This window comes from Macaca fascicularis, chromosome 16, assembly GCF_037993035.2.
Source record: "Macaca fascicularis isolate 582-1 chromosome 16, T2T-MFA8v1.1".
NCBI lineage: Eukaryota > Metazoa > Chordata > Mammalia > Primates > Cercopithecidae > Macaca > Macaca fascicularis.
In genome coordinates, this window is record NC_088390.1 from 4198229 (window position 1) to 4225997 (window position 27769).

The window sequence follows — 27769 nt, forward strand, 5'->3', positions numbered from 1 at the left end:
AGTCATTCCTGCTTCTAGTACAGATGCACCTGTTTACTTTCCTTAGAAAAGATTATGAGGTTAGGGCACAGGAAAGGGGTCCAGTCCCCTTTACAGTCCTTCATAGGTAGAACAAAGCTGTACATATGTTAGGCCTCAAGGAACATTTGTCAAATTAAGTTTATGCTGGTGTCCCTGTTTTACAGCTGAGGGGATTAAAGGATGTGATTTGCCTAAAACCCTCACACCTGAGTACTGACAGAACATGGACTTGGACCCCCAGCCTAGTGCTTTTTTACAGAAGTTGCCTTGCCAGCCAGCGGGACTGACCTCCAAAATTTAAAAAGAAAAAAAGTGCAGGGCAGGCCTAAGATCAGCTACTAGGCTGATATTAAGCATTTTCCACTTGTCATTATCTTAGGGGAGTTGGGAAGCTCCCTCTAAAACTTAAAATACAAGCCCTTTCCCTCTGTCTAGGGAAATACAAGGGTTGACAGAAAAGGAATGAAGTCCAGTTGGTCTCGCAAAGCCCCTGAGATAGTCCAGTAGGGGAAGGGACTTACTCAGGGCTACACAGTGAGTTAGAAGCAGAGCTGGGACTGGAATCAAAGTGAAGGCAGTTTTCGTTGCGCTGCCCTATCCCGTGCTGTTGGAGATGTCGTTGGATGTTTGCACAAGTGTGGGCATAAAACCTTCGATTTCTGGAGTGCTTTTTCTTTTTTTCTTTTTTTTTTTTTGAGATGGAGTCTCGCTCTTGTCACCCAGGCTGGAGTGCAGTGGCGTGATCTCGGCTCACTGCAACCTCTGCCTTCCAGGCTCAAGCGATCCTCCCACTTCAGCCTGCCAAGTAGCTGGGACCATAGGTGTGCACCACCATGCCCAGCTAATTTTTGTATTTTTTGTAGAGATAAGTTGTCACCATGTTGGCCAGGCTGGTCTTCAACTCCGGAGCTCAAGTGCTCCACCGGTCTCAGCCTCCCAAAGTGCTGCGATTACAGGTGTAAGCCACTGCACCCAGCCTTTTTGTTTGTTTGTCCAGGCTGAAGTGCGGTGGTGCCATCTTGGCTCACTGCAACCTCCGCCTCCTGAATTCAATGTTCTTGTGCCCCACCCTCCCGAGGAGCTGGGATTACAGGTGTGCGCCACCACGTCTGGCTGATTTTTGTATTTTTAGTAGAGATGGAGTTTCACCATCTTGGCCAGGCTGGACTGGAAATCCTGGCCTCAAGTGATCCACCTGCCTTGATCTCCCACAGTGCTTGGATTACAGGTGTTAGCCAAAATTCAGTGCTGTTTGTTTGAGACGGAGTCTTACTCTGTTGCCCAGGCTGGAGTGCAGGGGTGCAATCTTGGCTCACTGCAAGCTCCGCCTCCCAGGTTCATGCCATTCTCCTGCCTCAGCCTCCCCAGTAACTGGGACTACAGGTGCCCGCCACCATGCCCAGCTAATTTTTTGTATTTTTAGTAGAGACGGGGTTTCACCGTGTTAGCTAGGTTGGTGTGGATCTCCTGACCTCGTGATCCGCCCGCCTCGGCCTCCCAAAGTGCTGGGATTATAGGTGTGAGCCACCGCGCCCGGCCCAGTGTTTTTTTTTTTTTTTAATATAACCAGAAACTTGTAAAAATGTCACCACTAATTCTAGAACATTTTCATCACCCCAGAAAGAAACTTCTTATCTATTAGCAGTCACTCCTCATTCCTTCCTTTGCCAACCACTATCTACTTTTTTTTTTTCTGTCGATTGGCCTATTCTGGGCATTTCATGGAGTCATACATGTGGCGTTTTGTGTCTGGTTTCTTTCACTTAGCATAATGTTTTCAGGGTTCATCCATGGTGTATCAGCATGTAGCAGTACTTTATTCCTTTATGACTGAATAATCATCTATAGATATTATAGTTCTAATAATACGGATATACCACATTTTATCAGTTGATGGATTTTTGGTTTCTTTCTACCTTTTTGCCTGTTATAAATAATGCTGCTGGCCGGGCGCGGTGGCTCAAGCCTGTAATCCCAGCACTTTGGGAGGCCGAGACGGGCGGATCACAAGGTCAGGAGATCGAGACCATCCTGGCTGACACAATGAAACCCCGTCTCCACTAAAAATACAAAAAAATTAGCCGGGCGTGGTGGCGGCGCCTGTAGTCCCAGCTACTCGGGAGGCTGAGGCAGGAGAATGGCGGGAACCCGGGAGGCGGAGCTTGCAGTGAGCCGAGATCGCGCCACTGCACTCCAGCCTGGGCGACAGAGCGAGACTCCGCCTCAAAAAAAAAAAAAAATAATAATGCTGCTATGAACATTCATGTACAAATGTTTGTGTGAGCTGGGCACAGTGGTGTGTGCCTGTAGTCTCAGCTCCTTGGGAGGCAGAGGCAGGAGACTCGCTTGAACCACAGAGGCAGATGTTGCAGTGAGCATTTCTGCACTCCAGCCTGGGTGACAGAGCGAGACTCTTGTCTCAAAAAAAAAAATTAGCTGGGCATGGTGGCACATGCCTGTAATCCCAGCTACTCAGGAGACTGAGGCAGGAGAATCACTTGAACCTGGGAGGCAGAGGTTGCAGTGAGCCGAGATTGTACCATTGCACTCCATTCTGGGTAACAAGAGCAAAACTCTGTCTCCAAAAAAAAAAAAGGAAGGTGGCAAGGCAGCGTTGGTGGCAGCTGGTGCAGGAATTTGGACATTCTCGTAGAGCAGAGGGAAGCCTCTGAGGATTCTTTGGCAGGAGAATGACATGATCAGTTTATGTTTAAAATATCATTTGAGTGTGGTATGAAGAGCAGATTAGTGGGGCAAGAATGAATGTGGGGAGGTCTCCCTCAGGGTTTACTGTAGTAGTTCAGGTGAGAGAGGATGGCAGCCTGGGCTTGCTTAGATGTGGGTGGAGACAGGTAGACTGACACAAGAACACTACTTAGGAAGAAAATAACAGGACTTGGAGACTGGATGTGACATGAAGGGAGTGTTAGGAACTGCAGGCTGGGCACAGTGGCTCATGCCTCTAATGCCAACACTTTGGGAGGGCAAGGTGGGAACATTACCTCAGGTCAGGAGTTCAAGACCAGCCTGGCCAATGTGGCGAAACCCCCCCTCTCTGCTAAAAATACAAAAATTAGCTGTTCGTGGTGGCGGGCACCTGTAGTCCCAGCTACTCGGGAGGCTGAGGCAGGAGACTGGCTTGAACCCGGGAGGTGAAGGTTGCACTGAGCTGCGATTGCGCCATTGCAGTCCAGCCTGGGCGACAGAATGAGACTCGGTCTCAAAAAAAAAAAAAAACTGCATTTCCCAGGCTCGGTGCAGTGGCTCACACCTGTAATCCCAGCACTTTGGGAGGCCAAGGCAGGCAGGTCACCTGAGGTCAGGAGTTCCACACCAGCCTGACCAACATGATGAAACCCCATCTCTACTAAAGATACAGAAAATAGCCAGGCATGTTGGCGTGTGCCTGTAGTCCCAGCTACTCGGGAGGCTGAGGCAGGCAAATTGCTTGAACCCGTGAGGCAGAGGTTGCAGTGAGCCAAGATTGTGCCTTTGCACTCCAGCCTGGGCGACAAGAGTGAAATTCTGTCTCACGCACACACAAAAAGAACTGCATTCCTGGGTTGAGCAACTGTTTGGCATTTACTGAGACAGGCAGTACTGCAGTAGATACAGGTTTCCTGGCTGTGAGGGTGCCGATAATCATGAGTTCAATGTGGACTTTTTTTTTTTTTTTAAGAGAGATGGGGTCTCACCCTGTCACCCAGGCTGGAGTGCAGTGGTGTGGTCATAGCAGTCCTCCTTATTTGGCTTCTTGAGGAGCTGGGATTATGAGCATGAGCCACCATGCCCAGCCAGTGTGAACATTTTGATCTTGTGATGTCTGTGAGACATCTAAGTGGTGTTGGATATACAGGTGTGAGCCTTGGGAGACATCTGAGCTGAAGATACAGATGTGGCTATCTTTGCCTGTACGTGGGCTTTGAAACCACAGGTGTGGATAAGATTGTCAAGTGTGGCGGTGTGGATGGTAATTGACCCCTAAGGCTGGTAGACAATGAGGAACTGAAGAAGTAGGAGGAAAACCAGGCCAAGGGAAGCAGTCAGCTGTGTTAAATATCGCCGAAGGTAAATGAAAGAATGTGATCAGTGCCAAAGAGATGTGTGTCCAAGGTGTAGGAGCATCTGTCACAGAGGAGGTGGTGGGACCCCATTTCCTGGGGATGAGGAGTGGGGCTTGTCAAGAGACGTTTCTCAGAAGACAGATTCTTGCCGGGTGCGGTGGCTCACACCTGTAGTCCCAGCACTTTGGGAGGCCGAGGTGGGCGGATCACCTGAGGTCAGAACCAGCCTGGCCACCATGGTGAAACCCCATCTCTACTAAAAACATATAAAAAGTAGCTGGGCATAGTGGTGGGCACCTGTAATCCCCGCTACTCTGGAGGCTGAGGCAAGAGAATCACTTGAAAGTGATTCTTTCACAGAAGGTGGAGGTTGCAGTGGGCTGAGATCATGCCACTGCACGCCTGAGCAACAGAGCGAGACTCTGTCTCAAAAAAAAAAAAAAAACACAAAGAAAAGAAAAGAAAATAGATTCTTGAGTGGGGACAGTGTCAGTCATTTACAACTGGATCTGATGGAAACTTCTCTCTTTCAGGCCGAGATGCATCCAGAGCATTTGTGACCGGGGACTATTCTGAAGCAGGCCTTGTGGATGATATATCTGATTTGTCATCTTCTGAGATGCTGACACTTCAACATTGGCTTTCATTCTATGAGAAGAATTACGTATGTGTTGGTAAGTAGTCCACAGGTCACAAGTTTCATTTGATTGTCTGCAATGTTTTTAGGGGGCTGACATTTTTTAGGGACTGGGCTCTAGGTTAAAATCTGAAAAACAGCCATGGATTTGTTTTACTTCAAATTCTGGTTGTTAGAATAGGGATGAGACGCCCAGAAGGAGATGGATGGGCACCTGTTTCCGCCCCTCTTAGTCTTGGGAGAGGATTACTAAGCTGTTTGCTTTGGCCTCAGTTTCAGCACAGCCAGTGATTGCTTGCACCATCCTTGAACAACCAGCTCCAAAAGGGCAGCTTCCCCGTCTCACTGTGCTGTATGCATCAGGCTTCAGCACACAGCCAGAAAGGCTTGAAGCCTAAATTTATGTTTCCACAAATCCCCTTTGATGTGGTCCTCTAGGAGGAGACAAACTTCCTGAGTGAGCTGTCTCCCAGGTGGTAGTGATGCCAATCAAACCACTGTGTAGGGTACTGCACTTGCTACTTACCGGTGCTACGTGAGGGACTTGTTTCTCAAATGAAAACACACCAAACTGTGTTCTGAAGCAGTGTTAAAGACTCTGAACACTAGGCCAGGCGCGGTGGCTCACGCCTGTAATCCCAGCACTTTGGGAGGCCGAGGCGGGCGGATCACTTGAGGTCAGGAGTTCAAGACCAGCCTGGCCAACATGGTGAAACCCCGTCTCTACTAAAAAATTAAAAAAATTACCCAGGCGTGGTGGCGCACGCCTGTAGTCCCAGCTACTCAGGAGGCTGAGGCAGGAGAATCGCTTGAACCCAGGAGGCGGAGGTTGCAGTGAGCCGAGATCGCACCACTGCACTCCAGCCTCAATGAAAGACACTAAACACTAGATTGCTTCACAAGTACGGACATGTGGGATGGTTGTAGCCCTTTCTCCCATCTGTCTGCAGCCCCCGCCTCTCACGAGTCCTACTTGGACACGACTGGCTTCCTGAGGAACACCAGTGTCACTCTACCATCGAAACAGGGCTAACTTGGAAGAATTCTTTCCTTAATGCCTCTGAATTTCTGCTTCTGTCATCACTGCTTGAGTTACCTTTTCTGAGAACCCTGGCATTTTTATTAACACCTCGGCTCCCGCCACATCCAATCAGTCAAGGCTTTTTCATGATATCTAAAGTTTGTGTCTGTCCATTGTGGGCCTCTGCAGCACGCCGTCCTTCATTTTCCCAGTCTGCCCAAGATCAGTCTTGAGACCACAGCCCTGTCTACCATTGAAAGCACTGACCTCTACTCACCTGCGCTTCAGAGGGCTGGCTTCTTCCCTTTCTCAATGAAGTTGCCAAACCGAGGTTGAAACATTACTGGGTTAATAAAGAAAAGAAAACCCAATAGAAAAGAATGAGAGCCAGAAGCGGTGGCTCACGCTTGTAATCCTAACACTTTGGGAGTCCGAGGCAGGCAGATCACCTGAGGTCAGGAGTTCAAGACCAGCTTGGCTAACATGGTGAAACCTCATCTCTACTAAAATACAAAAATTAGCCAGGTGTGGTGGCGGGTGCCTGTAACCCCAGCTACTCAGGAGGCTGAGACAGGAGAATTGCTTGAACCCGGAAGACGGAGGTTGCAGTGAGCCAAGATTGCACCACTGCACTCCAGCCTGGGTGGCTGAATGAGACTCCGTCTCAAAAAAAAAAAAAAGAAGAAAAAGAATAAGAATGGAGTCCAGACTGGTAGCTTATGCCTGTAATCCCAGCACTTTGGGAGGCCGAGGTGGTTGGATTGGTTGAGGTCAGGAGTTCAAGACCAGCCTGACCAACATGGCAAAACCATGTCTGTACTAAAAATACAAAAAATTAGCAGGGTGTGGTGGCACACGCCTGTAATCCCAGCTACTCTGGAGGCTGAAGCATGAGAATCACTTGAACCTGGAAGGCAGAGGTCACAATAAGCCGAGATCACGTCACTGCATTCCACCCTGGGTGACGGAGTGAGACCTTGTCTCAAAAAACAAAAAAACAAAAAACAAAAAAACAAAAAACAGAGTCCTGTAAATGGGCAAAGAATGCCAGGCCAAATCCTTCATACTAAGATTTGGGAGCACACTAGAAGTGTTCCAGATGTGTGTGGTGTGGCAGGTGAACTGTTCTTGTCTGAATGATGTAAAATGTGTTGAGGATGGGGTGGGGCATGTGGTGGGAAATGCCTCAGAAGGATTTTAGTTGATGTCAGGATCTTATTGAATACCTACTCTTCATAAGTTAAGGTTTAGATCTCAGGGGGACTAGAGATGAATTGAGTCCAGTTCCTGCCCCTGTTAGCTCATTCTGTAGGATAGGGGCCATGTTAGGCTCTTTCAGGTTACCAGTAACCCTGAGGATACATCACTGGATGAAGGTTTATTGTAAGGGTATATACTGAAGTGAGGGCAGCCAGGAAGCCATCTTGGCAGCCAACATGGCCAGGCCTCAAGCGAAAACAAGATGGCCTTGGTTATGCTGTGGATACAGGATTGGCTTGGAGACGCAGCCACTGGTGATCACCATTCTCATGACACAGCTTCTAGAACTCCTCCTCTGTTGCCTCTGCTACTACTGTCCTCTTTTTGGGTCTCATGTCAGAAACTCAACCAAGACAGGCTTGTCACCATATAACACAGACACCCCAAACCCCATAGTGGGAAATTCTGTGCTAGGCCAACTCATAGACTGCGGGCCTGTGATTTGGGCCCTGATTCCTTTCTTCATTCATCTAATAAGTATTTAAAAGGAATGCTCTATGCTAAGCTGTTTTATTTATTTATTTGTATATTTTTTGAGATTGAGTTTTGCTCTGTCATCCAGACTGGAGTGCAGTGGCGCGATTTTGGCTCACTGCAACCTCCCACTCCTGGGTTCAAGCAATTCTCCTGCCTCAGCCTCCCGGGTAGCTGGGATTATAGGTATGCGCCACCACGCCTGGCAAATTTTTGTTATTTTTCGTAAAGACTGGGTTTCACCATGTTGGCCAGGCTGGTCTTGATCTCCTGACCTCAAGTGATCTGCCCGGCTCAGCTTCCAAAAGTGCTGGGATTCCAGACGTGAGCCACCGCACTGGGCGCTAGCTGTTCTGAGCACTGGGCCTCACTAGTATAGAGAGGTATCATAAGCAAGTAAACAGATTGAACAACTCCAGATAGGACCATGCGCCAGACTGTGATGCGACGCATGTTCGGGAATTCTGGCTCCTTTAGAGCAGGTGCTTAGGGCTGGCTTCTTGGAGAAAAGGACCGTTAAGCTGAGACTGGGCAGGTGAGTGGGAGGCAGCCACACCGAGACCTCAGGAGAGTGTCCCGGGTCAGGGAAGAGCAGTGCCGAAGGTGGGGAGTGGGGAAGCACGGCCAAGACACAGAAAGGAAGCCCGTGTGCTGGAGCCCCCAGTGAACGAGGGGGGACGTAGCTTGTAAGAGGCTGAAGAAGCAAATCAGTTAAATGGTTACGGGGCCTTAGAAGCCTTGATAAGAAATTTGCATTTTTGTCTGTCTGCTTTAGGAAGCCATTGAAGGGTTTTCCTCAGGCGTCGGAGTGCCACGGTATGTTTGGAAAAGATCCCCTAGTTGTTTTACGGACAGAGGGCTCTAGGAGGGCATGAGCTGAGGCACAGAGAGCAGTTAGGTAGGCCAGTGCTACGGTCCGTGCTTTGGAGGAGGGTGATGGCAGTGGGAATGGAAAGGAGTCAACAGAATCAGGAGGTAGGACTGACAGGGTTTTCTGATGGATCAGACAGCAAGGAAGGGAGCATGATGTGGATGTAGAGGAGGAGGAGTCAGGCTCCTAGTCCAGGCTCCTAGTCCGGGTCACAGGCTAGAGGCAACATGGATTTGGGAAAGTCAGGGAGGGCGTTGGACTTGAGAGATGAGCTGAGTCTCAGATGCGCTGAACATATGCGCCACTAGAATCGAACGTAAAGCTAGTTCTTAGGGGTTGCTCCCTCCTCGGTCGCACCTCCCTCAAGTGCTTCCTTTCTGCTTCTCTCGCCTTGTGGCAGGTGCTGCCTCTGAAGGCCATTTGTACCTCAGGACTGGGCTACGTTAGGACCCTGCACTGAGAACTGACCTGTTTTTCCTTCTGGCCTGTAGGCTGGGGGACCACTTGCTGGCTGCTGCCATAGCTTAGACTTCTACAAATTCTGACAGGCACTTTAAAGCCGGGCACAGTGTGGCTCACACCTGCACCCCCATCTACTCAAGAAGCTGAGGTGGGAGGATTGCTTGAGCCCAGAAGTTCAAGGTATAATGAGCTATGTTCATGCCTGTGAATAGCCACTCCACTCCAGCCTGAGCAATAGAGCAAGACTCATCTATAAGGAAACATCTGGATAGGCATTTTAAAGGAAAACCAGTTTTTACTCACTCACGTCCCCTGAGGGACACAGCCAAAAGAGAGCAATGGAGGGGAGAGCATGGGCTTAGAGCCACATTAATTCACTAGCTTTGTAGACCACCCCAAGTTATTTAGCTTGCCAGTCTCTCCTACAAATAAGAAAACAATTATTTCTCTCATAGGTTTGTTGGGAGGAGTAAAAAAATATTGGTTGCCAGGAGCAGTGGTTCACGCCTGTAATCCCAGCACTTTGGGAGGCCTAGGCAGGTGGATCACCTGAGGTCGGGAGTTCGAGACCAGCCTGGCCAACATGGAGAAACCTGTCTCTACTAAAAATACAAAAAAGTAGCTGGGCATGGTGGCACATGCCTGTAATCCCAGCTACTCAGGAGGCTGAGGCAGGAGAATCGCTTGAACCCGGGAGGCAGAGGTTGTGGTAAGCTGAGCGCGTGCCATTGCACTCCAGCCTGGGCAACAAGAACGAAATTCTGTCTCAAAAAAAAAATACATATATATATACACACACACACACACACATATATATATATACACACATAGGTAAATACACATATATACATATATGTAAAATAAAGTGCTAGGATACTGTCAGACACTGAGTTCAATAAATGATCTGTATAAAGCAAAATAATTTGATGTTGGAGAAAATGGAGATGCAGAAATACTAGCCTGCCTGGGCACAGTGGCTCATGCCTGTAATCCCAGCACTTTGAGAGGCTGAGGTGGGAGGATTACTTGAGCCCAGGAGTTCAAGACTAGCCTGGTCAACAGAGTGAGACCCCCTCTCTATTATAATAAACATGTTAGCCAATAAGCCATTCATTCATCAAACATTAGTTGAATACCCACTGTGTGCTCTAAGTACACTGAAGCATCGAGAAATGAATCACGCACGGTTCTGCCCTCAGGGAAGCATTGTCTGGAAGTGAGAAAGATTTGATAGTTTCTGTAATAAAGGACTCTACAGCTAGAACAGGCATGCAGTTATGTGGGGTTTTCTAGGATGTTGAGAGGTTGGTATGCAAGGCACCGGAGTCCCTGCAGTAGAAGTTCTTAATAAACGCACACCAGCAGGACTGAAGTCAGAAACCCTGGGAACTTGTGCCTTCCCACCCCTGCCTCCGCAGTTAAGTAGCTATTCACTCTCACCCTCTCTCTCACTCATATCTGCCTTCCTGTCATCACAGGAAGGGTGATAGGACGCTTCTACGGAGAGGATGGGCTGCCTACCCCGGCACTGACCCAGGTGGAAGCCACGATCACCAGAGGCTTGGAGGCAAACAAACTAGAGCTGCAAGAGAAGCAGACGTTCCCGCCGTGCAACGCGGAGTGGAGCTCAGCCAGGGGCAGTCGGCTCTGGTGCTCCCAGAAGAGGTAAGCAGGCTCCCCTTCTGCTCCTTTCGGCCTGTCCCAAATCCAGCTCCTAGGCCATCCTGCCTGCGGCATTCAGGGAATTCAGGGAATTGATTGTTAACCCCTGCTTTTTCAAAATACTGAGAACAATTCTCAACCTTGGCTGCATATTAGATCTTCTCCGGAACTGCCAAAATTATGGATGGTCAGACCTCACTCCACTCAACTGAATGGGTTGAGACTTGGACTTGAGGCCTGGGCATCTTTTTATTTTTCCCAAATTCTCCAAAGATCCTGCTGACACAACCTCGGCCCTGGAATGAGAAGGCACAAGCAGGATTTCTTGCTTTCTTTGGCCTGTTCCGCCATCCACTGGCTCTGGTTTCCTGTTTGCCAGCACAAATCATACCTCTCTATAGGAGAGAGGGACGAGGAGGTGGGGAGGGTACATGCAGTGATGGCTTCAACTGCTGTCTTAAAAACAAGGTGAGCCGGGTGTGGTAGAACACCTGTGGTCCTGGCTACTTGGGAGACTGAGGCAGGCAGGTCTCTTGAGCTCAGGAGTTGGAGTCCAGCCTGGGCAACATAACAAAAAAACAGTAACAAACAAACAAAAAAACTACTGCAAATTCGGAGTTCTCAGCCTTAAATGAGGGGAGCATGGGCAAAGGTAGCAGGAAGGAAAGCTCCTTCCTTCCTGGCCACTAGCTTTGAGGAGACAGCTTCTCCAGTGTCATCATCTCAAGAAGGAGGGGACTGTGAGAACCTGGCCTGCTCACTTTATGGAGAGAAGCCAAGATAGGCGTGGGCCTTCCTGTGACACAGGTCTGAATGCAGGTGGCCTCAGAGGGCCCTGGTCCCCCGGAGGAGACTCCAGGAGGCCTGCATGCATTCAGATGCTTGACTTTGCTCCCTTGGGACCCGCCTCCTTTTCCCTCCCCATAGCCCTCCCTTCTGTCTGCTGAACCTCTTCTTGCTTTCATGACTGAGTAATTCAGGATCTGCCTTCCCCACAAAACCCTTCCAGGGCACCCTAGTGAACTGAGGGGCCTTATCCCTGTGCCTCAGCTCAGTTTGTTGTTTTCTGTTCACCTGTGTGCATCTCCCATTACACTGAGAGGAACAAGCACTGAAGGCAGGGACGAGGTGTGGAGTAAGGATCCCCAGTGATGGGATGGAGGCTGGGTGGAAGAGGGAGGCATTTGGGTGACAGCCTTATTTGTGGTAAGCTAGAAGTAGGATGTTTTCTCACTGGGTGGCAGTTTCTCTGACAGGAGGCACCGGAAACTGTCTGAGGCATCAGTTCCAAGAACCTCAGTTTCTTTTTTGCAAGGCCTGTGAGTCCATCAGAGACTGAACCCGGTACCCTGAGATGGGCTAGGTCCCTCTGCCCAAGATAGGAGGTTGCTCAGGTTATGTTGGGCCAGAGCTGAATCCTCCATGTCTGAAGCCTGGTGCCACCAAGGACTGGACCTGTGGGGGACAGGACAGCTTGCAGCTACATCCTATGCCAAGGGCTTCCCAGAGAAGGCCAACCCAGGTGACCAAGGGCCAGTGGCCAATTGCCCACCCCCACCCAAGTGCCCCAGAGAAGAAGGTGAAGACCCTGGCCTGCACTGGGTTGTAGTGGGGGAAGGAAGAGGACGGTCACACCCAGACACTGCTTCTGAGAAACTCACAGTCCAGCAGGGGAAGCCCTTTCACAGCTGTTGCCACCAGTGCAGGAACGTGGTGCTGCCTCCTAAGAAGGGGCAGGGCAGGAGCTGGGGAGCACAGTGAAAGGAACCATGGACTGTGCCCTTGGCCTGGGGAAGGCGGTGGTGGCCCTGCAGGGTAAGCTGGAGGAAGTCAGGGGAGAGCATGAAGGCTCAGGGGCTGAACGCTGTAGCCTGTGCCTGCTGCCTTGGGAAACACTCTGGTGGGCTTCTGCTTTTCCTACGGCCTGGCCCACTGCTTCCTGCCCTCCCCTTCCCAGAGGCCCACTGCTTCCTGCCCTCCCCTTCCCAGAGACTCGCGAGTTCTCACACTGAAGAAATCCTCTTTCTGTCTGTCCTTAGTGGAGGCGTGAGCAGAGACTGGATCGGTGTCCCCAGGAAGCTATATAAGCCAGGTGCTAAGGAGCCCCGCTGCGTGTGTGTGAGAACCACTGGCCCCCCTAGTGACCAGATGCCGGACAACCCACCACACAGAAATCGTGGGGACCTGGATCACCCAAACTTGGCGGAGTACACAGGCTGCCCACCTCTGGCCATCACATGCTCCTTCCCACTCTAGCTGTAGCCTTTTCTGTTGATAACACACAGAGAGCTCTGCCGAGAACCTGAGTAGGCCCTTGACACTTGTGTGCCCTGGGATGCCCCCTGGCACAAATCAGGAGGGTCTGGAAGGACTCTGGCTATATTCTGCAAATGTGGCTCATGCCCCTCACTATGGCTCAGCGTTGTGGTGCCTGAGGGACAGCCGGCCACCTGCCCAGTACTGGTCAGCGTTTCACCACTATTCCCCTTGACCTACTGGCCATCTTCCTCAGAGCCCTCAGATACCAGTGGGCGCAAATATGACCAACTCCATTTCCAGTTGAATTTACAACCAAAAGCCTGCTGGGTTGGTTACAGCTGGGCCAGCACAGTAAGAGGCAATAACAAATTAGCATGGGTTGATTCTGGACTTGGAAAAGCTTTTGCTTGTATGGATACGGCAAATCCAGATGTCTCTGAACAAAGCAACAATTTAAAGCAACGACATTTTCTCTCCTTTAAGCACTTAAAATCAGGTGTGGTGTGTTTTCAAAGGCAGAAGTCTGCATTTTGAGCAAAAGGTGGTTTCCCAGCTCTTACAAGGTAACTGGTTAGCATGACATTAAAGTTTGGGCAGGGCTGCAAACGTAAGGGGGCTGGGCTTGCTGCTTGTCCAGTGGTTTGTATTTCCTGGGTCATCTGTAAGCCCTACACTTGGCAAATGTCGTACCTGTTACCTCTTGACTATTTGTTAAGGTAGATGGGGGCAAGGAGTGTTCCTCCTTCAGACAGAAGTGGGACCAGCACTACCACAGACAGCGCGTGCCCTCTGTGCATCGCCCCATCAGAGCCTCCACCCAGCTCCCTTTCCCACTCAGTCTCCCCCTCAGCATCCTCTAGCTGCCGCTCTCTCTGTCACTGTCTCCTTTTTCTCCATCATTCATTTCACTAAATCGCTTTCCAGATTCACAGACTAGAAAGTGGAGGCTGCCCCCGCTCCACTGGCAGACCCGTGCTCACTGCCCCTATGGCCACAGCTGTTCCTTACACTTGGGCTCCGGCTCATGGCTCCTTTTGCCTGCCCCTCTTGTACCCTTAACCTCTCTCCACCTCCTGGATCTTGCCCCAGGCGTGCGTTCAGCGGCCCACTTCTCTCATGTAACCTCCCTCAGCGCCACAGCTGTGGCTTGTACTTACTAGCTTTGCTTTTCAGCCCCGTGTGCTCCGACAACCAGCACAAATTCTGCTCTGGCACATTCCATGGTCACAGCCAGTTCTTACCTGAGCTTCATCACACTGGACACTGGACTGTGGGGTCCTCCATGAAACCCTCGCTGGGCTTCGTCCTGCTTCCCTTTCTCCCTCTGCCTATTCCTTCTTCATTGCCTTGAGAACCCTGTTTTGCTTCCACAAACCCCTTCCCATTGGCTCCTCTCACTCCAAATCTGGCAGTTACTTAGACCATCAAACCTGCACCTCTACTCCAGGCAGCTTTCCAGAACGTTTCATCTTCCCTTCCCATGCTGCTTCTAGTTCTCCAAGTGAAGGGCCCACCAGCTTCCCGCGGAGTCAGAATCCGAGCAGCCATCCACACTCTGTCCTCCTTCCCTCCTAACCCACCTGCAGGTCCCGGGAGCTCTGCCTCCCTGGTACTCTCCTTTCCCTTCCCTCTTACCTGTCCCCAGTACTCCGTCTCTGGCCTAGGCTGTCATTTCTCACCTGGATTACCGAAGGAGCCTAACTGTACTCCCTCCCTCCAATCCCTCCTCCGCACTGCTGGGAGCCGTCTTTTTTTTTTTTTTTTTTTGAGATGGAGTATTGCTCTTTTGCCCAGGGTGGAGCGCAGTGGCAAGATCTCAGCTCACTGCAACCTCCGCCTCCTGGGTTCAAGCAATTCTTCTGCCTCAGCCTCCCAAGTAGCTGGGATTACAGGCATGTGCCACCACACCCAGCTAATTTTTGTATTTTTAGTAGAGATGGGGTTTCACTATGTTGGTCAGGCTGGTCTTGAACTCCTGACCTCGTGATCCGCCCACCGCGTCCTCCCAAAGTGCCGGGATTACACGCGTGAGCCACCGCACCTGGCCGAGCTGTCTTTCATTATTAATAATGATCAAGTCCCATCCTGGCTAACAAGGTGAAACCCCATCTCAACTAAAAAATACAAAAAATAACTAGCCGGGGCCGGGCACGGTGGCTCAAGGCCTGTAATCCCAGCACTTTCGGAGGCCGAGGCGGGTGGATCACGAGGTCAGGAGATCGAGACTATCCTGGCTAACATGGTGAAACCCCGTCTCTACTAAAAATACAAAAAAAAACTAGCTGGGCGTGGTGGCGGGCGCCTGTAGTCCCAGCTACTCGGGAGGCTGAGGCAGGAGAATGGCGTGAACCTGGGAGGCGGAGCTTGCAGTGAGCCGAGATCGCGCCACTGCACTCCAGCCTGGGAGACACAGCGAGACTCCGTCTCAGAAAAAAAAAAAAAAATAAAAAAAAATAACTAGCCGGGCGAGGTGGCGGGCGCCTGTAGTCCCAGCTACTCGGGAGGCTGAGGCAGGAGAATGGCGTAAACCCGGGAGGCGGAGCTTGCAGTGAGCTGAGATCCGGCCACTGCATCCCAGCCTGGGCGACAGAGCGAGACTCTGTCTCAAAAAAAAAAAAAAAAAAAAAAAAAAAAATGATCAAGGCATGTCCCATTTAAGCCTCCTCAGGGGCTCCCCTTATCTATAAGGACTGAGTGCCAGCTCCTCTGCTGCGTGCCACACGAGGCCCTTCTGTGGCCTCTCTCCTTTTAGACCTGTGCCTTTCCCATCTCCTCCCATGTGCACCTCCTTTCCAGCCTCCCTCTCACTGCGGTATGTCTGCAGTGCTTTCACACAGGCTGTTTCTTTTGCCTGGAATGACACTTTCTCCTCTGTTGAATTAATCCACCCCGTATTGCTTCAGTATTCAGCTCAATCAGGCCCTTCTTGGAAGCCTTCAGTAACTGTTGGGCCAGCAGCGAGATACAGAGGCACTTTCCTTGGTTCCCATGGCAGTGTGCTCATATCACAGTGGGCTCTCACCATGAACTTCCTATCAGCCTCTTGCACTGGACCAGACACTCTGAGGACAGAGCCCCAGTGTGACTCAGCTCCGTACCCCTATATCCACATGACTCAGCGCCAGACCCCTATAATCCACTTTACTCAGCGCCATACCCCTATATCCACATGACTGAGCTCCATATGCCTATATCCACATGACTCAGCGCCATACCCCTGTAATCCACTTTACTCAGTGCTGTGCCCCTATATCCACCACGCCTAACATGTGGGAAGTGCGTGCAGAGGTCTTTTTTTTTTTTTGAGACAGAGTCTTACTCTGTTGCCCAGGCTGGAGTGCAGTGACGTGATCATAGCTCACTGCAGCCTTGAACTCCCGGGCTCAAAAAGATTCTCCCACTTTGGCCTCCCGAGTAGCTGGGACTATGGGCATGTGCCAGCACGCCTGGCTAGTTTTTTATTTTTGTAGAGATGGGGTTTCACCATGTTGCCCAGGCTGGTCTCGAACTCCCGGGCTCAAGGAATCTGCCCACCTTGGCCTCCCAAAGTGCTGGGATGACAGGCGTGAGCCACCGCACTTTTTGGAGATAAGGCAACAAAGGCACATAGAACTGAAGTCACTGAGCGTGGAGCTGAGCCTAGAACGCAAAGCTCTGGATGCCTGATTCGGTGTCATTTTCAGTCCTCCATATTTCTGTATGTTTGGCCCTCCCTGGGGCAGGACCAGGAGCAGAAAGAAAGGAGAAGGGCTGAAATTAGGATTTTCTTCTGAGTTCTAGGCAGTCCCTCAGCTCAGTGCTGAGACTTCTCTGTTACCCAGAAACAGCCCCCAACCCCAGGCGAACTGAAAAATAGTTAGTGCCCCTGATTTAGTCCTCCTTAGTCATTCAGCAAATAACTTACCAAGCACCTACTATGTGCCAGCCATCATGTCAGGGCTGGGGGTTGGGGCAGCAAGGCTTCTGACCTCAGCGGGCTTGTCGTATGGTGGAAGAAACCCCAGAGCGGCCAGAGGCCGTCCTTGTGGCAGGAATGCAGGGAGAGTGTGAGGACCAGGCCCCAAGATGTTCTCCATCCTTCAAAAAACAAACAAACACAAAGGAACAGTCGTCACTCCAGCCAGCTGCGGGCTCTGGCCGTGCCTGGAGGGTACGTGATCTCTGACTGATGCAAGTCTCCTGCGCACAGGCTCCGGGCAGACCGGCTGGCTTCGGGAGCCTGCTGAGTTCCTCGCGCAGTGAGAATTCACTTCCTTTTCGATACTTACCTTATGGTAATTACCTTCCTACTTAACCTGCTAACACCTCTCTCATGTCAGGGCAAAGGATTCAGCAAAGAATTAGGTTCGGCAAGAATCGGTTGTCATTTTAACGGCCTGAAGGGCTCAGCCGTGAGAAGCTGTAATTACTGGAGAAATGCCTCGCCTTTCCCTCTCAAGTACAGGTGGCCCTGGGCAAAACCATGGGGGAGGAAGGGCAAGGCCTTGATGGAAGCCACAGATAAGCTCAGCTCAGGCTCAGCATGCAGTCAGACTTGCTGGCAGAAGGAAGGGAAGGAGAAAACTCATCCGTATTGCGCAACTCTGCCGGGCCAGGCCTTGTTCTCATTTAATCTCTATGCCTGCCTCGAGAAGTTCCCATTTTATGGCCCAGAAAAGGGGCATGAATATCTCCCCACCTCTTCTAATAGTTACATCAACATCGTGTGACAGAGCTGGGCTTTGTGATGTGAGTCTGATCTCTGCCACACCAGTGAGCATGGTGTTAAGGCAAAGCCTTTGCAGCTGCACTCCACTCCAACATTGTGAAGGAGGCCGGGCACTTATAATCCCAGCACTTTGGGAGCCCAAGGTGGGTGGATTTCTTGAGGCCAGAAGTTCGATGGAGGCCAGCCTGGCCAACATGGTGAAACCTCATCTCTACTAAAATACAAAAATTAGTTGGGTGTGGTGGTGTGCGCCTGCAGTCCTAGCTACTGGGGAGGCGGAGGCTGCAGTGAGCCGAGATCACACCACTGCACTCCAGCCTGGGTGACAAGAGTGGGACTCTGTCCCAAAACAAACAAAACCCAAAAATAACTCACCTTGAAGGAAGTTTCAACGTCTGCCTTTTCATTCGGAGATTACGGTTTTCTATAAACATCTAAGAGTGAAGAGTCTGAGGTTTTTTGGTCCCAGCTCAGCCAGTGATCCCACCCCGCCCCCACACTTGCTTTGCTCCAGGCATAGCTGTGCTCTGAAAGCCAGCCCCAATGGGGAGGTTCGGACTGTGCTTGCTCAGCAGTCTGCGGGTGCCCCTCAGAGAAGGGCAGCGACCCTAGGCTGGACCCCACCCTTGAGAGCATTTCCTACTGCCAGAGCCCCCGGTTTCTTCCGGGCAGCAGATACCGCCGTAGCCCTTGCCAGAGCCCCCGGTTTCTTCCGGGCAGCAGATACCGCCGTAGCCCTTGCCAGAAGAGCCCTGCCGTGCACACACCAGAATCTGGGTACTTGGATGAGAAGGGCACATTACTGATCACCTTCCTCCAGGCAACCCTGTGAGTTAAGGACTACAGTCCACTCCCATTATGTAGGTAGGGAAACAGAGGCAAAGAAGTTAGGAAACTTGCCCAGAACTCTCAGCTAGTCAATGAAAAACCAGAACTAAAACCCAGTGCTCTTCTCTGGCTGGGTAAACGTGTGGAAGTTGCTGTGTTCCTGGTTACTATTTCTGCTTCGCTTATAACCAGTGACAGTGTGGTTAGCACTGTTCACCTTAAGGATAGCGGTGAGGATTACTTGGGATTGTCATGTGGAAACACTTAACAGTGCCTATGAACGATGAGAAAAGCCACTGGAGAATGAGCTTTATGAGCTCTATCACCACAGCTAGTCTGACCTAGGGGTAAGCAAAATGGAAGACAGGAAAACGGACTGTATTAGCTCAGGAAAGCGTGAGGGCCACGGGAGCTGCTTGATTGGTAACGATTCGTACAGGGGCTTTATGGATCACTAGATTTCAATTTGAAAGCCCTGAAACCGTCCTTAGTATTCTCTGAAGCCCACAGTGCCAGTTGCCCTTCACGTCTTGGCCAGCAGAAAGCTCATCATGAGTGGATCCTCTTGGGAACTTCAGAGGGGTCAGGCGACAGTGATCGAGACTGCCTCAGTGATCACGCTCGGTGCCATGAGCTGAAATCTGGGCCAAGAGCACAGGCACAGTGAGTTAAGTAAGCAGCTACTATGTTTAAAATAACTACACTTTTCGGGAGCTAAGCTATGAGGACGTAAAGGTGTAAGAATGATACAGTGGACTTTGGGGACTCAGTAGAAGGGGCTGGGGGTGAGGGATAAGAGTCCACTGTACACTGCTTGGCTGATGGGTGCCCCCAAATCCCAGAAATCACCACTAAAGACCTTCATGTAACCAAATACCACCTGAACCCCAAAAACCTACTGAAATTTTTAAAAATTAAAAATAAATACATAAAATAGCTACTTTTACTGCTGTCAACAGCATGTTCCTGAAAAATGTTGTTGGAATTCAAACTTTCCTGGAGGACAGCTGGTCAAGAAATTTATTCACATGTCAGGAGTTTTCTAAAATTTGTTTTTAATGCTTATTGGTATTTCTGCATTGGAAGTAACTACAAATGTCTTATTAAAGTTTCCACTTTAAATGCACAATTTTACTTCATTTTATTATAAGGAATTGTTACAGAAAATGCAAATATCAGTATTTGAAAAATACATTCCATTACACAGACTCCAAAGAAACAATTCTGATAAGCGCCATGGTCCTCTATGATCCCATCACCCCACACTGAGCACCGCCCCGAATGGGTTGGAAGCCAGGGGACCAACCCACATGTGTGCCTCAGTTTCTGCCCAGCTACTGCCCCTCCTCTGGGCTCACGCAGCGATGTTGTAACAGCCACCTCCGCACGTCTGCCAAAAAGGGCAAGTCATCAAGGCCAGCAGTCTCAACTCAAGACTCCCTAGCTGCAGGAAACCAATGTTGTCAGTTGTAACAGGTTAATATATTATTTATGCCACACAAAAAAGGAATTGTACAGGCAATGATCTTCCAAAGAAAGTCTTTAAGGCATCTGTAACTTCTGGGAATTTCAGGGTTTTTATCTTTTCAGTCAGCTCTTCACTAAATTACTTCCAGAGTGAGAAGGTAGCTCCCAATTCCCTTTGGCAAGTTGGTGCCGCCTCCGTCCTCTGCCACCAGGCTGGGCTGGGGAGCTTTGGTGCTTCAGATAGTTCTTCTGGGACTTGTCCCAAGGGAAGCAAGTGTCTGTCATGGAAGCATTACCCTTACTTGTTGCTGCTACTGTCACCTGGGAAGTTAGCTTGCCTTTCAGGGCTAAGCATTACATAGTTAAAAAATGTTCTTTTTCTCCAGATAAAAGAAACCTAGATGGAAGTCAAGGTTCTCCCCTTTCCCAAGACCTTCCCTCCACTCCATACCCATGGACAAGATCAGTGCAGAAACGGTTCATTATGGCAGGTGTGGGACACGAGGGGGGGGAGCGGAGAAACCACACACACACACAGATCCACACAGGGACCCGTTCAGGGACAAGAGTGAGGACACAGAACGGGGTTGTCAGAAATGACTCGGGGCTCTGAGGTAGAGGACTGAAGGTCACGTAGACCCCACTCCTTGGAGAGAACGTGGCAGGTGAACTGAGCAGTCGAATCCAGCCTCAACTAAATCGGTAATTGGGGTTGACAGTGCACAGGCCCAAAACTCCAAATAGAACATGTTCTAACATGTTAGTGAGACACCACGAAAAAGATGACTGAAAGTCAAAAGTCCTAAGTGTAGGCACTTAAGTTTACGGGAAATTTCGGTGTTAGAGGATCACAGCAAATTAGTTTAAGCCATTCGATTTATATATAGCACGTGGTCCGTACCTTTGTTTTAAAAACAACGACAACAAAAGACTGTTAAGAATACACTGGATAATAAATCTGGCGATGAGCAAAGGGCAGCTCAGAGCAAATTCAGCATAACAACGTTGACTGTTGCAGCAAATTATGTTTCAGTAAAGTTTATTTTTCCTGCTCTACTCATTCAGAAGTGGCAACTTTCTGAATGAATTTCAGTTTTTGCTACTAGTACTTAAGCGACTGATGAAAACTTACCCACAGCTAGGCAGTTTTGTACTCAAGTGTTGACAGCAGGGAGAGCACGGGAAGGGCTGGAAGCATGCCTAGTCCCAGCCAGGGCAGTGCATGTTGGAGTCCACTGGGACGGTTCCCACTCAAGGAGCCTGCTGAGTGCAGCCCAGCTGAGTGCAGCCTGCGTGGTCGGGGGACCTCCTAAGTCTGTGGAAAGAGGCTTTTCCTGTATCCACATGAATGCACCCTGCAGCCAATGGAGAGCAGGGCTCAATGTTCTCCCAGTCCATAGCTGGTCAGTACCACTGCTGTCCTGGGACTCAGGCTAAGAAACAGAAGCTCGAATCAACATATTTTAAACATGATCTTCAGATTCTAAGTGCAATGACAGGCGAGACTGTTATTGAGATTGGTGTGGCAGGGCATGGGTAGAACAATCGGCTTCACCCTTGACTCATCTCCCACATTCTTTTTCAAGAACAGGTATCCATGTGCCAACCACTTCAATTCATACCCGAACCATGATTCTCTTTCTAACTCAGGTAACCAAGCTACCTAAGCCCTGCCTGCTTCCTTATGGCCCTTTTCAGGTAACAGAAAATGGAAACTGACCACATGCCTCACATGGCCAAATGTCTGCCAAGACTAGCAGAGCTTTTCTATCAAAAATTCTGTATGAAACATGTCAGACTGGGAGACGGGAATGCTTCTAATTAATTGTTTTCTTTTAAACATTGTGCACAAGCTTATATTAACATAGAAAGCATATATATCTTATAAATCACAGAAGCTTTTTTTTAAAGTAGTACTCCAGTTTATCAGTTCATTTTACACACATATTTAGGCAACAGAATGTATAAATCTACCGCAACACAGAGGACACACTATCCAGAAAAGAATGAACAAAAAATAGGCTGTTGCAAAAATATTTAGTCCCTTTACACATATATTCAAACTTCATTAATGCAAAAAAAAATGTAGTGGTTATTAAATGTCTGAAAGAATCAGTATGTATGATTGAGATTGCTAATCTCTGAGTATAACACATATTGTTCATCTCAGAGTTGTTTTGTTTTAAAGCAGTGGTAGATGCTTCTCTTTAAATGTGCATTTTTTAGAAACTGGCCAAACCTTCAAAAGAAAAGTTTAACACCTCATGGTTCATATATGTACTAGCAGCGACGCCGGCCCAACAAGTTCTGGCAGCCTCATCCAGCACACAAGCCAGAGACTTCCAAAATAAGGTGGTGCACAGGTAGCCAGGGCCCTCGGCTGGTGGCCCTTCGTGGGGCAGGGCAAGCTACACAGAACTGGGACCAACAGCACTCGCAGCATCACTAGGGAGGATTTCGGCAAGAAGCGTTTGTGTCAAGGACATAGGACCTGCCGGCCTGAGGCTGGAAATGCCCTTGGGGCTGAAGCCTTAGTGACTCCACCTCTCATCACTTGGCCTGTGTGAATCTCTTGCTTTAAAAGATGCTCTGTAGAGTTTCTCCTGGGAGACCGTGTGAGCGGAGGCCCAGTCACCGCTGAGCATTAGAATCACTGATGCAAGAATACGTGAGGGTATTTCTGAATATGGATTTTTAAATTGGAATCACCAATAATGCAGCTCTATAAAAAGTGCAGCACAATAAAAGTGCATTTCCTCCAGCACTCTCCAGCGGCAGAGTGACTGAGGACTCCACAGACAGGACGCAGCAAGACGAGAGAAAGAGACGGCTGCTACGAGGCGCCAGGCGGCCCCGCTGCACTCCTGACACCTCAGTAGCGTGAACACTGTAAAGCTTTCAGTTGTTAAGGCCACGAGTTTTCAGCTCTCATCTTTGAACCCTGTTAAGAATAAAGATTTCACCTTTTTAAAAGGGGTAGCTCACTAAAAATACAGCTTAGCTTAAAAAGAAAAAAAGACTTCAGGGCAAGAGGATCCTATTATCTTTATGAAAACACTGTACAGAAAAGTCCACAGCCACTTGCCCTAGAGTAAAGCCAGCTCATTAGCCAGCTTCCTACACCGTGAGGCTCCGCCCCATCAGTCAGCCCAGCGGGAAGACTTCATGAATGCTCTGGGACGGACACCAAGCTACTGGAAGGGAAAACTGGTTTCCAAGTGTCCTTGTATGTTGCTAGCAGAATGGGGAGGGGTCTAATTCCTACTCACATTTACCACTTAGGCCAAATGACCTGGTCCGATTAGTGAGACATCGAGTGAAATCGATCACAGTCTGACACACACACAGACAATCATATGGAATCATTTGAAATGGGATCTATCACACCATGGTCCTTAATCGTTCCAGTCTATTGCCGCAGGAAGACACGCGCCAGCTCCTGCTCTGGGTGGGGTCAGGCTGGTGAGCAGAGCAGCTGCTGGGGAGGTGACCAAGGATGTGGCCTGGGCCCTCCGGGGGGCTCACTAAGAGACCCCACCCAGAGTCAGTACATCAAAACAAATGTTGCAAACTCGTACAGGCCTGTTCAGATCGAACTTTATAATAGGAATCTCCTTGGTCGAGCATTTATGGCAAAGAAGACGTCCGCAGTGACGACTGTGGAAGCAAAGAAAGGAAGTATGAGAGGAGCACTGACGACAGACTCTGCTTCCTGGCAAGTGAGGACAACCGCAGCAGGGCCTGGCGGACAAGGCGCCCGTGATGCTACTCTGGCAACTCTGCCGACTGCCAGCCAGGTTACCATAATTCATGTAGAATTTTTAGTCTATGAAAACAAAACTCTAGTCAATCATTATGTTAAAGCAATACTGAAGGCGGCTTTTTTTTTTTTTTTTAAAGATCAAGAGCAGCTCGGGCCGGGCGTGGTGGCTCACGCCTGTCATCCCAGCACTTTGGGAGGCTGAGGCAGGCGCATCACTCGAGGGCAGGAGTTTCAAGATCAGCCTGGCCAACATGGTGAAACCCCGTCTCTACTAAAAATACAAAAATTAGCCGGGCGTGGTGGCGCATGCCTGAATCCCAGCTACTCGGGGCTGAGGAATGAGAATTGCTTGAACTCGGGAAGTGGAGATTGCAGTGAGCCGAGCTCATGTCACTGTACTCCAACCTGGGTAACAGAGCAAGACTGTCTCAAAAACAAAAAGAGAGCAGCTCAGCACTATCTTTTTTTTCTCTTTTTTTCTTTTTTGAGATGATGTCTCGCTCTGTCGCCCATGCTGCAGTGCAGTGGCATGATCTCGGCTCACTGCAACCTCTTGCCTCAGCCTCCCAAGCAGCTGGGATTACAGGTGCCCGCCACAACCCCCAGCTAATTTTTGTATTTTTAGTAGAGATGGGGTTTTGCCATGTTGGCCAGGCTGGTCTCAAACTCCTGCCCTCGAGTGATCCGCCCGCCTCTGCCTCCCAAAGTGCCGGGATTACAGGCATGAGCCACCACACCTGGCCTATCTATCTCATCTTAATGGGAACAGCTCCTTAGTTCTCGGCAAAGCGCCCCATACTGAGGCACACCATGAGGGCAGTAGCTCATCTCAGCTTTGCTGCAGGCAGCAAGTCAGGGAGGACAGGCAGGCTGCCTGGGAACTGTGCACCGTCAGCTTCCAGCAGGAACGCCACCAGTCTGCAGGCTCCCTGCCTTCCCTACATCTCTCTTCCTCCGTAAGATCCTTGGGTGTGCTCATCTCATCCCTCCATTTGGTCAAGTTTTTTTTTTTTTTTTTTTTTTTTTTTGAGACGGAGTCTCGCTCTGTCGCCCAGGCTGGAGTGCAGTGGCGCAATCTCGGCTCACTGCAAGCTCCGCCTCCCGGGTTCACGCCATTCTCCTGCCTCAGCCTCCCGAGTAGCTGGGACTACAGGCGCCCGCCCCTGCGCCCGGCTAATTTTTTCTATTTTTAGTAGAGACGGGGTTTCACCATGGTCTCGATCTCCTGACCTTGTGATCCGCCCACCTCGGCCTCCCAAAGTGCTGGGATTACAGGCGTGAGCCACCACGCCCGGCCCATTTGGTCAAGTTTTGCCCGTGAATGTGCAGGACCCGGGCAAGTTCACGGCCTATCCTGGAGAAGGGGGGAAGCAATGGCGTCAGCGAAGTCCCCTCACTGCTGTGACGGTGACGCTGGGGTCTTACCAGTGATGTTTGCGAGTTGTGACTCCAAACTTGGCAGTGCACTCATAGCAATAGGAGCCGTCGCACCATGGAGGCTCCTTGGACAGCATATCTGTAACACAAAAGGGAGAGGACTAGTCCCGTCAAACAGCAACTGCGCCAGGCAAGCCCCAGGGCTTAGAGGGAGCAAGGAAACAGACCAGGAAGTGCGGCCACCCACTGCCACATGACATAGGTGACGAAGGAGCAACAGGTTCTAAGTGGCTCAGGGCCAGCTTCCCAGAGGAGACTGGAGGATCAGCCCTTGCCCGGGAGACGTGGGGAGAAGGAAACAGTGGTCAACGAGGTGGACCAGCGGTGACGTCTGTGGGGGAAACACGTAGTCAGGGATGACTGGGACGGAAGGCACGGGAGGCAGGGAACAGAGACCACACAGCTAGAAAAACTGGCCAGGGGAACAGAGGATGGGACTAAGACAAGAGAAATTGAGGAGGCAGAATCTGTAAGACTCAGTGACTGAACACAAGTGTGGGATGTGAGAGGGAGCAGGCAGAAGACACAGGTGATTTCCAGGCTTCTGGAGAGAGTGCCTGAGTCTGCGGTGGGGCCACGGGCAGAGCAACCTACGAGAGAGAACCAAGTATTCACATCCAGGTTAGGAGTTACCAGTGCAGACAGGAATGACCATCACTTGGATTTACTGGCTGAACTCTCACTCTATGCCAGGCACTGACCGCTCTATACAGAGAGGTCCACTGAGCTCACGGGGAGGGAGCAGCATGTGAATCCGTCAGTCCCTTCTGAGTACTGGGATGTGGGTGTGTCGCCGGCCCTGTGATGGGCACCAGTGCTGAGCTTTTAAAAGGCTAAGTGCATGGCAGAGGGAAGTTGCAGTGGACCAGGTGTCACAAACGCTGCCCTTCAACCTGGCTCTGCCACAGACCAGCTGTGCCCCCGGGCGGGTCCTGTGCATCGCCATCACATGGCTACCAGGGGTCTGAGCTTGTTTTCCTGTCTGTCTGTCCCCACTGTGGGTGATGACATAGCACAGGCACTCGAGGCGTTCTGATTCTGTCACCTCGGCAGGGAACAGAAAAGATTCACAAATATGAAATCAAGAGGGAAGCACTCCTTTCCACAAAAGGGACGCAGGGGAGGGAGAGCTGACAGGGGCTGGAGTCGTGGGCCATTCTGAAGGTTCTAGAGGATCTGGATCAGTCTCAAGAGGACAGGTGTGCAGATAAGTGGCCAGGAGACACAGGGAGGGGGGCCTGCTGGGGCATTTCCAGAAGGTTGTGGGACGTGGGAAATGAACAAGGCAGAGTGCTGTGAAAAGACTGTTCACAGCGACCTTCCCAACACTGCTCAAAAGTCCTTCACTTATTCAGAGAGCCAGTCGCAGCTACTGCCTGGAGACGAGCAGTTCCGATCATAAGGCACCATGAGATTGAAAGATCGCCAGTACAATACATCGCGATGGTAACACTGAGATGCTGCTCGCACTGTAAGAGCAGAAAGCAGGCCACTCACCTAGAAGTCTAAACAGAAGCTGCTTGGTGGCGACCTGGTAGTTGAAAATGTTGACTCCCTGGTTGTTATTCACCCCGAGGCGAGCCCCCGACCGGACGATGGCGCGGCACAAGTTGGCATTCCCTTTCATGTATGCCAAGAGCAGCACTGGAAAACAAAAGCACACACAGGGCTCCTTCCCACCCGGCCCAGCCTGGCACCCACACGTGGAGGGCGGAAGACAGCCAAGGGCAGAACAGACTGCTGGCAGGACGTCTGTTCACGAAGTCCCCACAGACACACGGGGGCCCCGAGGCTCTGGAGAGACCTCTGTGGACAACCTGTAGCATCTTCCAATAAAGGATGTGGCCACGAGCCAAAGAATTCTAGAGCAGCTGCGGTTTCCGAGACGCAGTCTTTCCCGCGTGGAGCTTTGGCTGCAAGAGAGCTAAGGTCGCACAGGTGGTGAGGGGTTCACCATGGAGGGAGTCATTGCTGTGGTCTCAGGTGCCTTCCTCTGGCATGAAACACTGGTTTCTCCACAAAGATCAAAGCTCTTTTCACCGAATGTAACTAAATCTAAACCTATGAGTTGTGTACACATGGAGAAGAAAAATCAGTATTAGGACCATGTTCCAGAAAGTTCTTCCACCCCGTGGAGCCAGTGGGAACCCACACTCTGGCCAGGCCAACCTGCTGGCCTTCCCTACAAACAATTACAGCTCACTGCGGCTCCCCTTTGCTGCCCTTTCCCAGACGCTAGGTTTACTGGGTTCCTTAAGTTCAACTCTGAAAATCGTACAATAACATGGGGGTTATTTTTCCCACTATCAAATGAGGAAGCAGGCCTATGAGGGAGGATGCGCCCAGTCACCCTGCTAGAATGCGACAGGGCTAGGACAGGGCTAGGCATCTGCACCCAGGTCTCTGTAAACCGGGGGCCTAGACACGGAGCCCCTCCCTGCTGCCTGTTCCTGTTTACCTGCTCCCGGGCAAGGTGTGCTGAGTATGTGCTGCTCACTCCACCCCCAGGGGCTGACTCCTCTGAAGCTTAAACAACAATGCTCACGTAGCAAGGCCACCAACTCCTCTCAAGACCAAGAGAAAACGGTGAGAAAGGATGCGGTCCCATGTTAAGGTTCAGACAACCCCATGGTGACTCCATTTCTGCCAAGACCACAGAGGCGCTCTCTCTAGAACGGGTGAGCGAATGGGAATGCAGCAGCCACACAGCTGCGCGGAGGGCTCTGGGCTGGGATGAGAGATCTGGTTTTGTTTCATGGGGTTACTTTTCCTTACCCGAAAAACGGGGATACACCTATGTGCACTGCTTCCCTCATGGGGCTGCCGCGAGTCCTC

General features: G+C 50.4%; 2 protein-coding genes across 15 annotated transcripts in view; one reads left to right on the forward strand and one right to left on the reverse strand.

The window, feature by feature from the left end:
- The window catches only part of CYB5D2 (cytochrome b5 domain containing 2), a 31876-nt gene that overhangs the window by 1306 nt on the left and 2801 nt on the right, over positions 1 to 27769 (forward strand). For 3 of the 4 annotated variants that reach the window (XM_074018277.1, XM_005582550.5, XM_005582552.5), the window contains exons 2-4: positions 4619 to 4759; positions 10289 to 10475; positions 12512 to 13342. In XM_074018277.1, coding sequence (XP_073874378.1) covers positions 4705 to 4759; positions 10289 to 10475; positions 12512 to 12728 — 459 coding nt within the window. In that variant the 5' untranslated portion in view covers positions 4619 to 4704 and the 3' untranslated portion in view covers positions 12729 to 13342. Of the gene's footprint in view, positions 1 to 4618; positions 4760 to 10288; positions 10476 to 12511; positions 13343 to 27769 lie in introns of those variants that run through there. The other variant, XM_065532256.2, reaches the window with a different exon arrangement.
- ANKFY1 (ankyrin repeat and FYVE domain containing 1) overlaps positions 19306 to 27769 on the reverse strand; it is a 102217-nt gene continuing 93753 nt past the window's right edge. For 6 of the 11 annotated variants that reach the window (XM_005582554.4, XM_045376353.2, XM_074018272.1 and 3 more), the window contains exons 23-25: positions 26432 to 26578; positions 24923 to 25013; positions 19306 to 23391 (exon numbers count right to left, since the gene is read on the reverse strand). In XM_005582554.4, coding sequence (XP_005582611.2) covers positions 23259 to 23391; positions 24923 to 25013; positions 26432 to 26578 — 371 coding nt within the window. In that variant the 3' untranslated portion in view covers positions 19306 to 23258. Of the gene's footprint in view, positions 23561 to 24922; positions 25014 to 26431; positions 26579 to 27769 lie in introns of all 11 variants that reach the window. The other 5 variants (XM_074018275.1, XM_074018274.1, XM_065532254.2 and 2 more) reach the window with 2 other exon arrangements.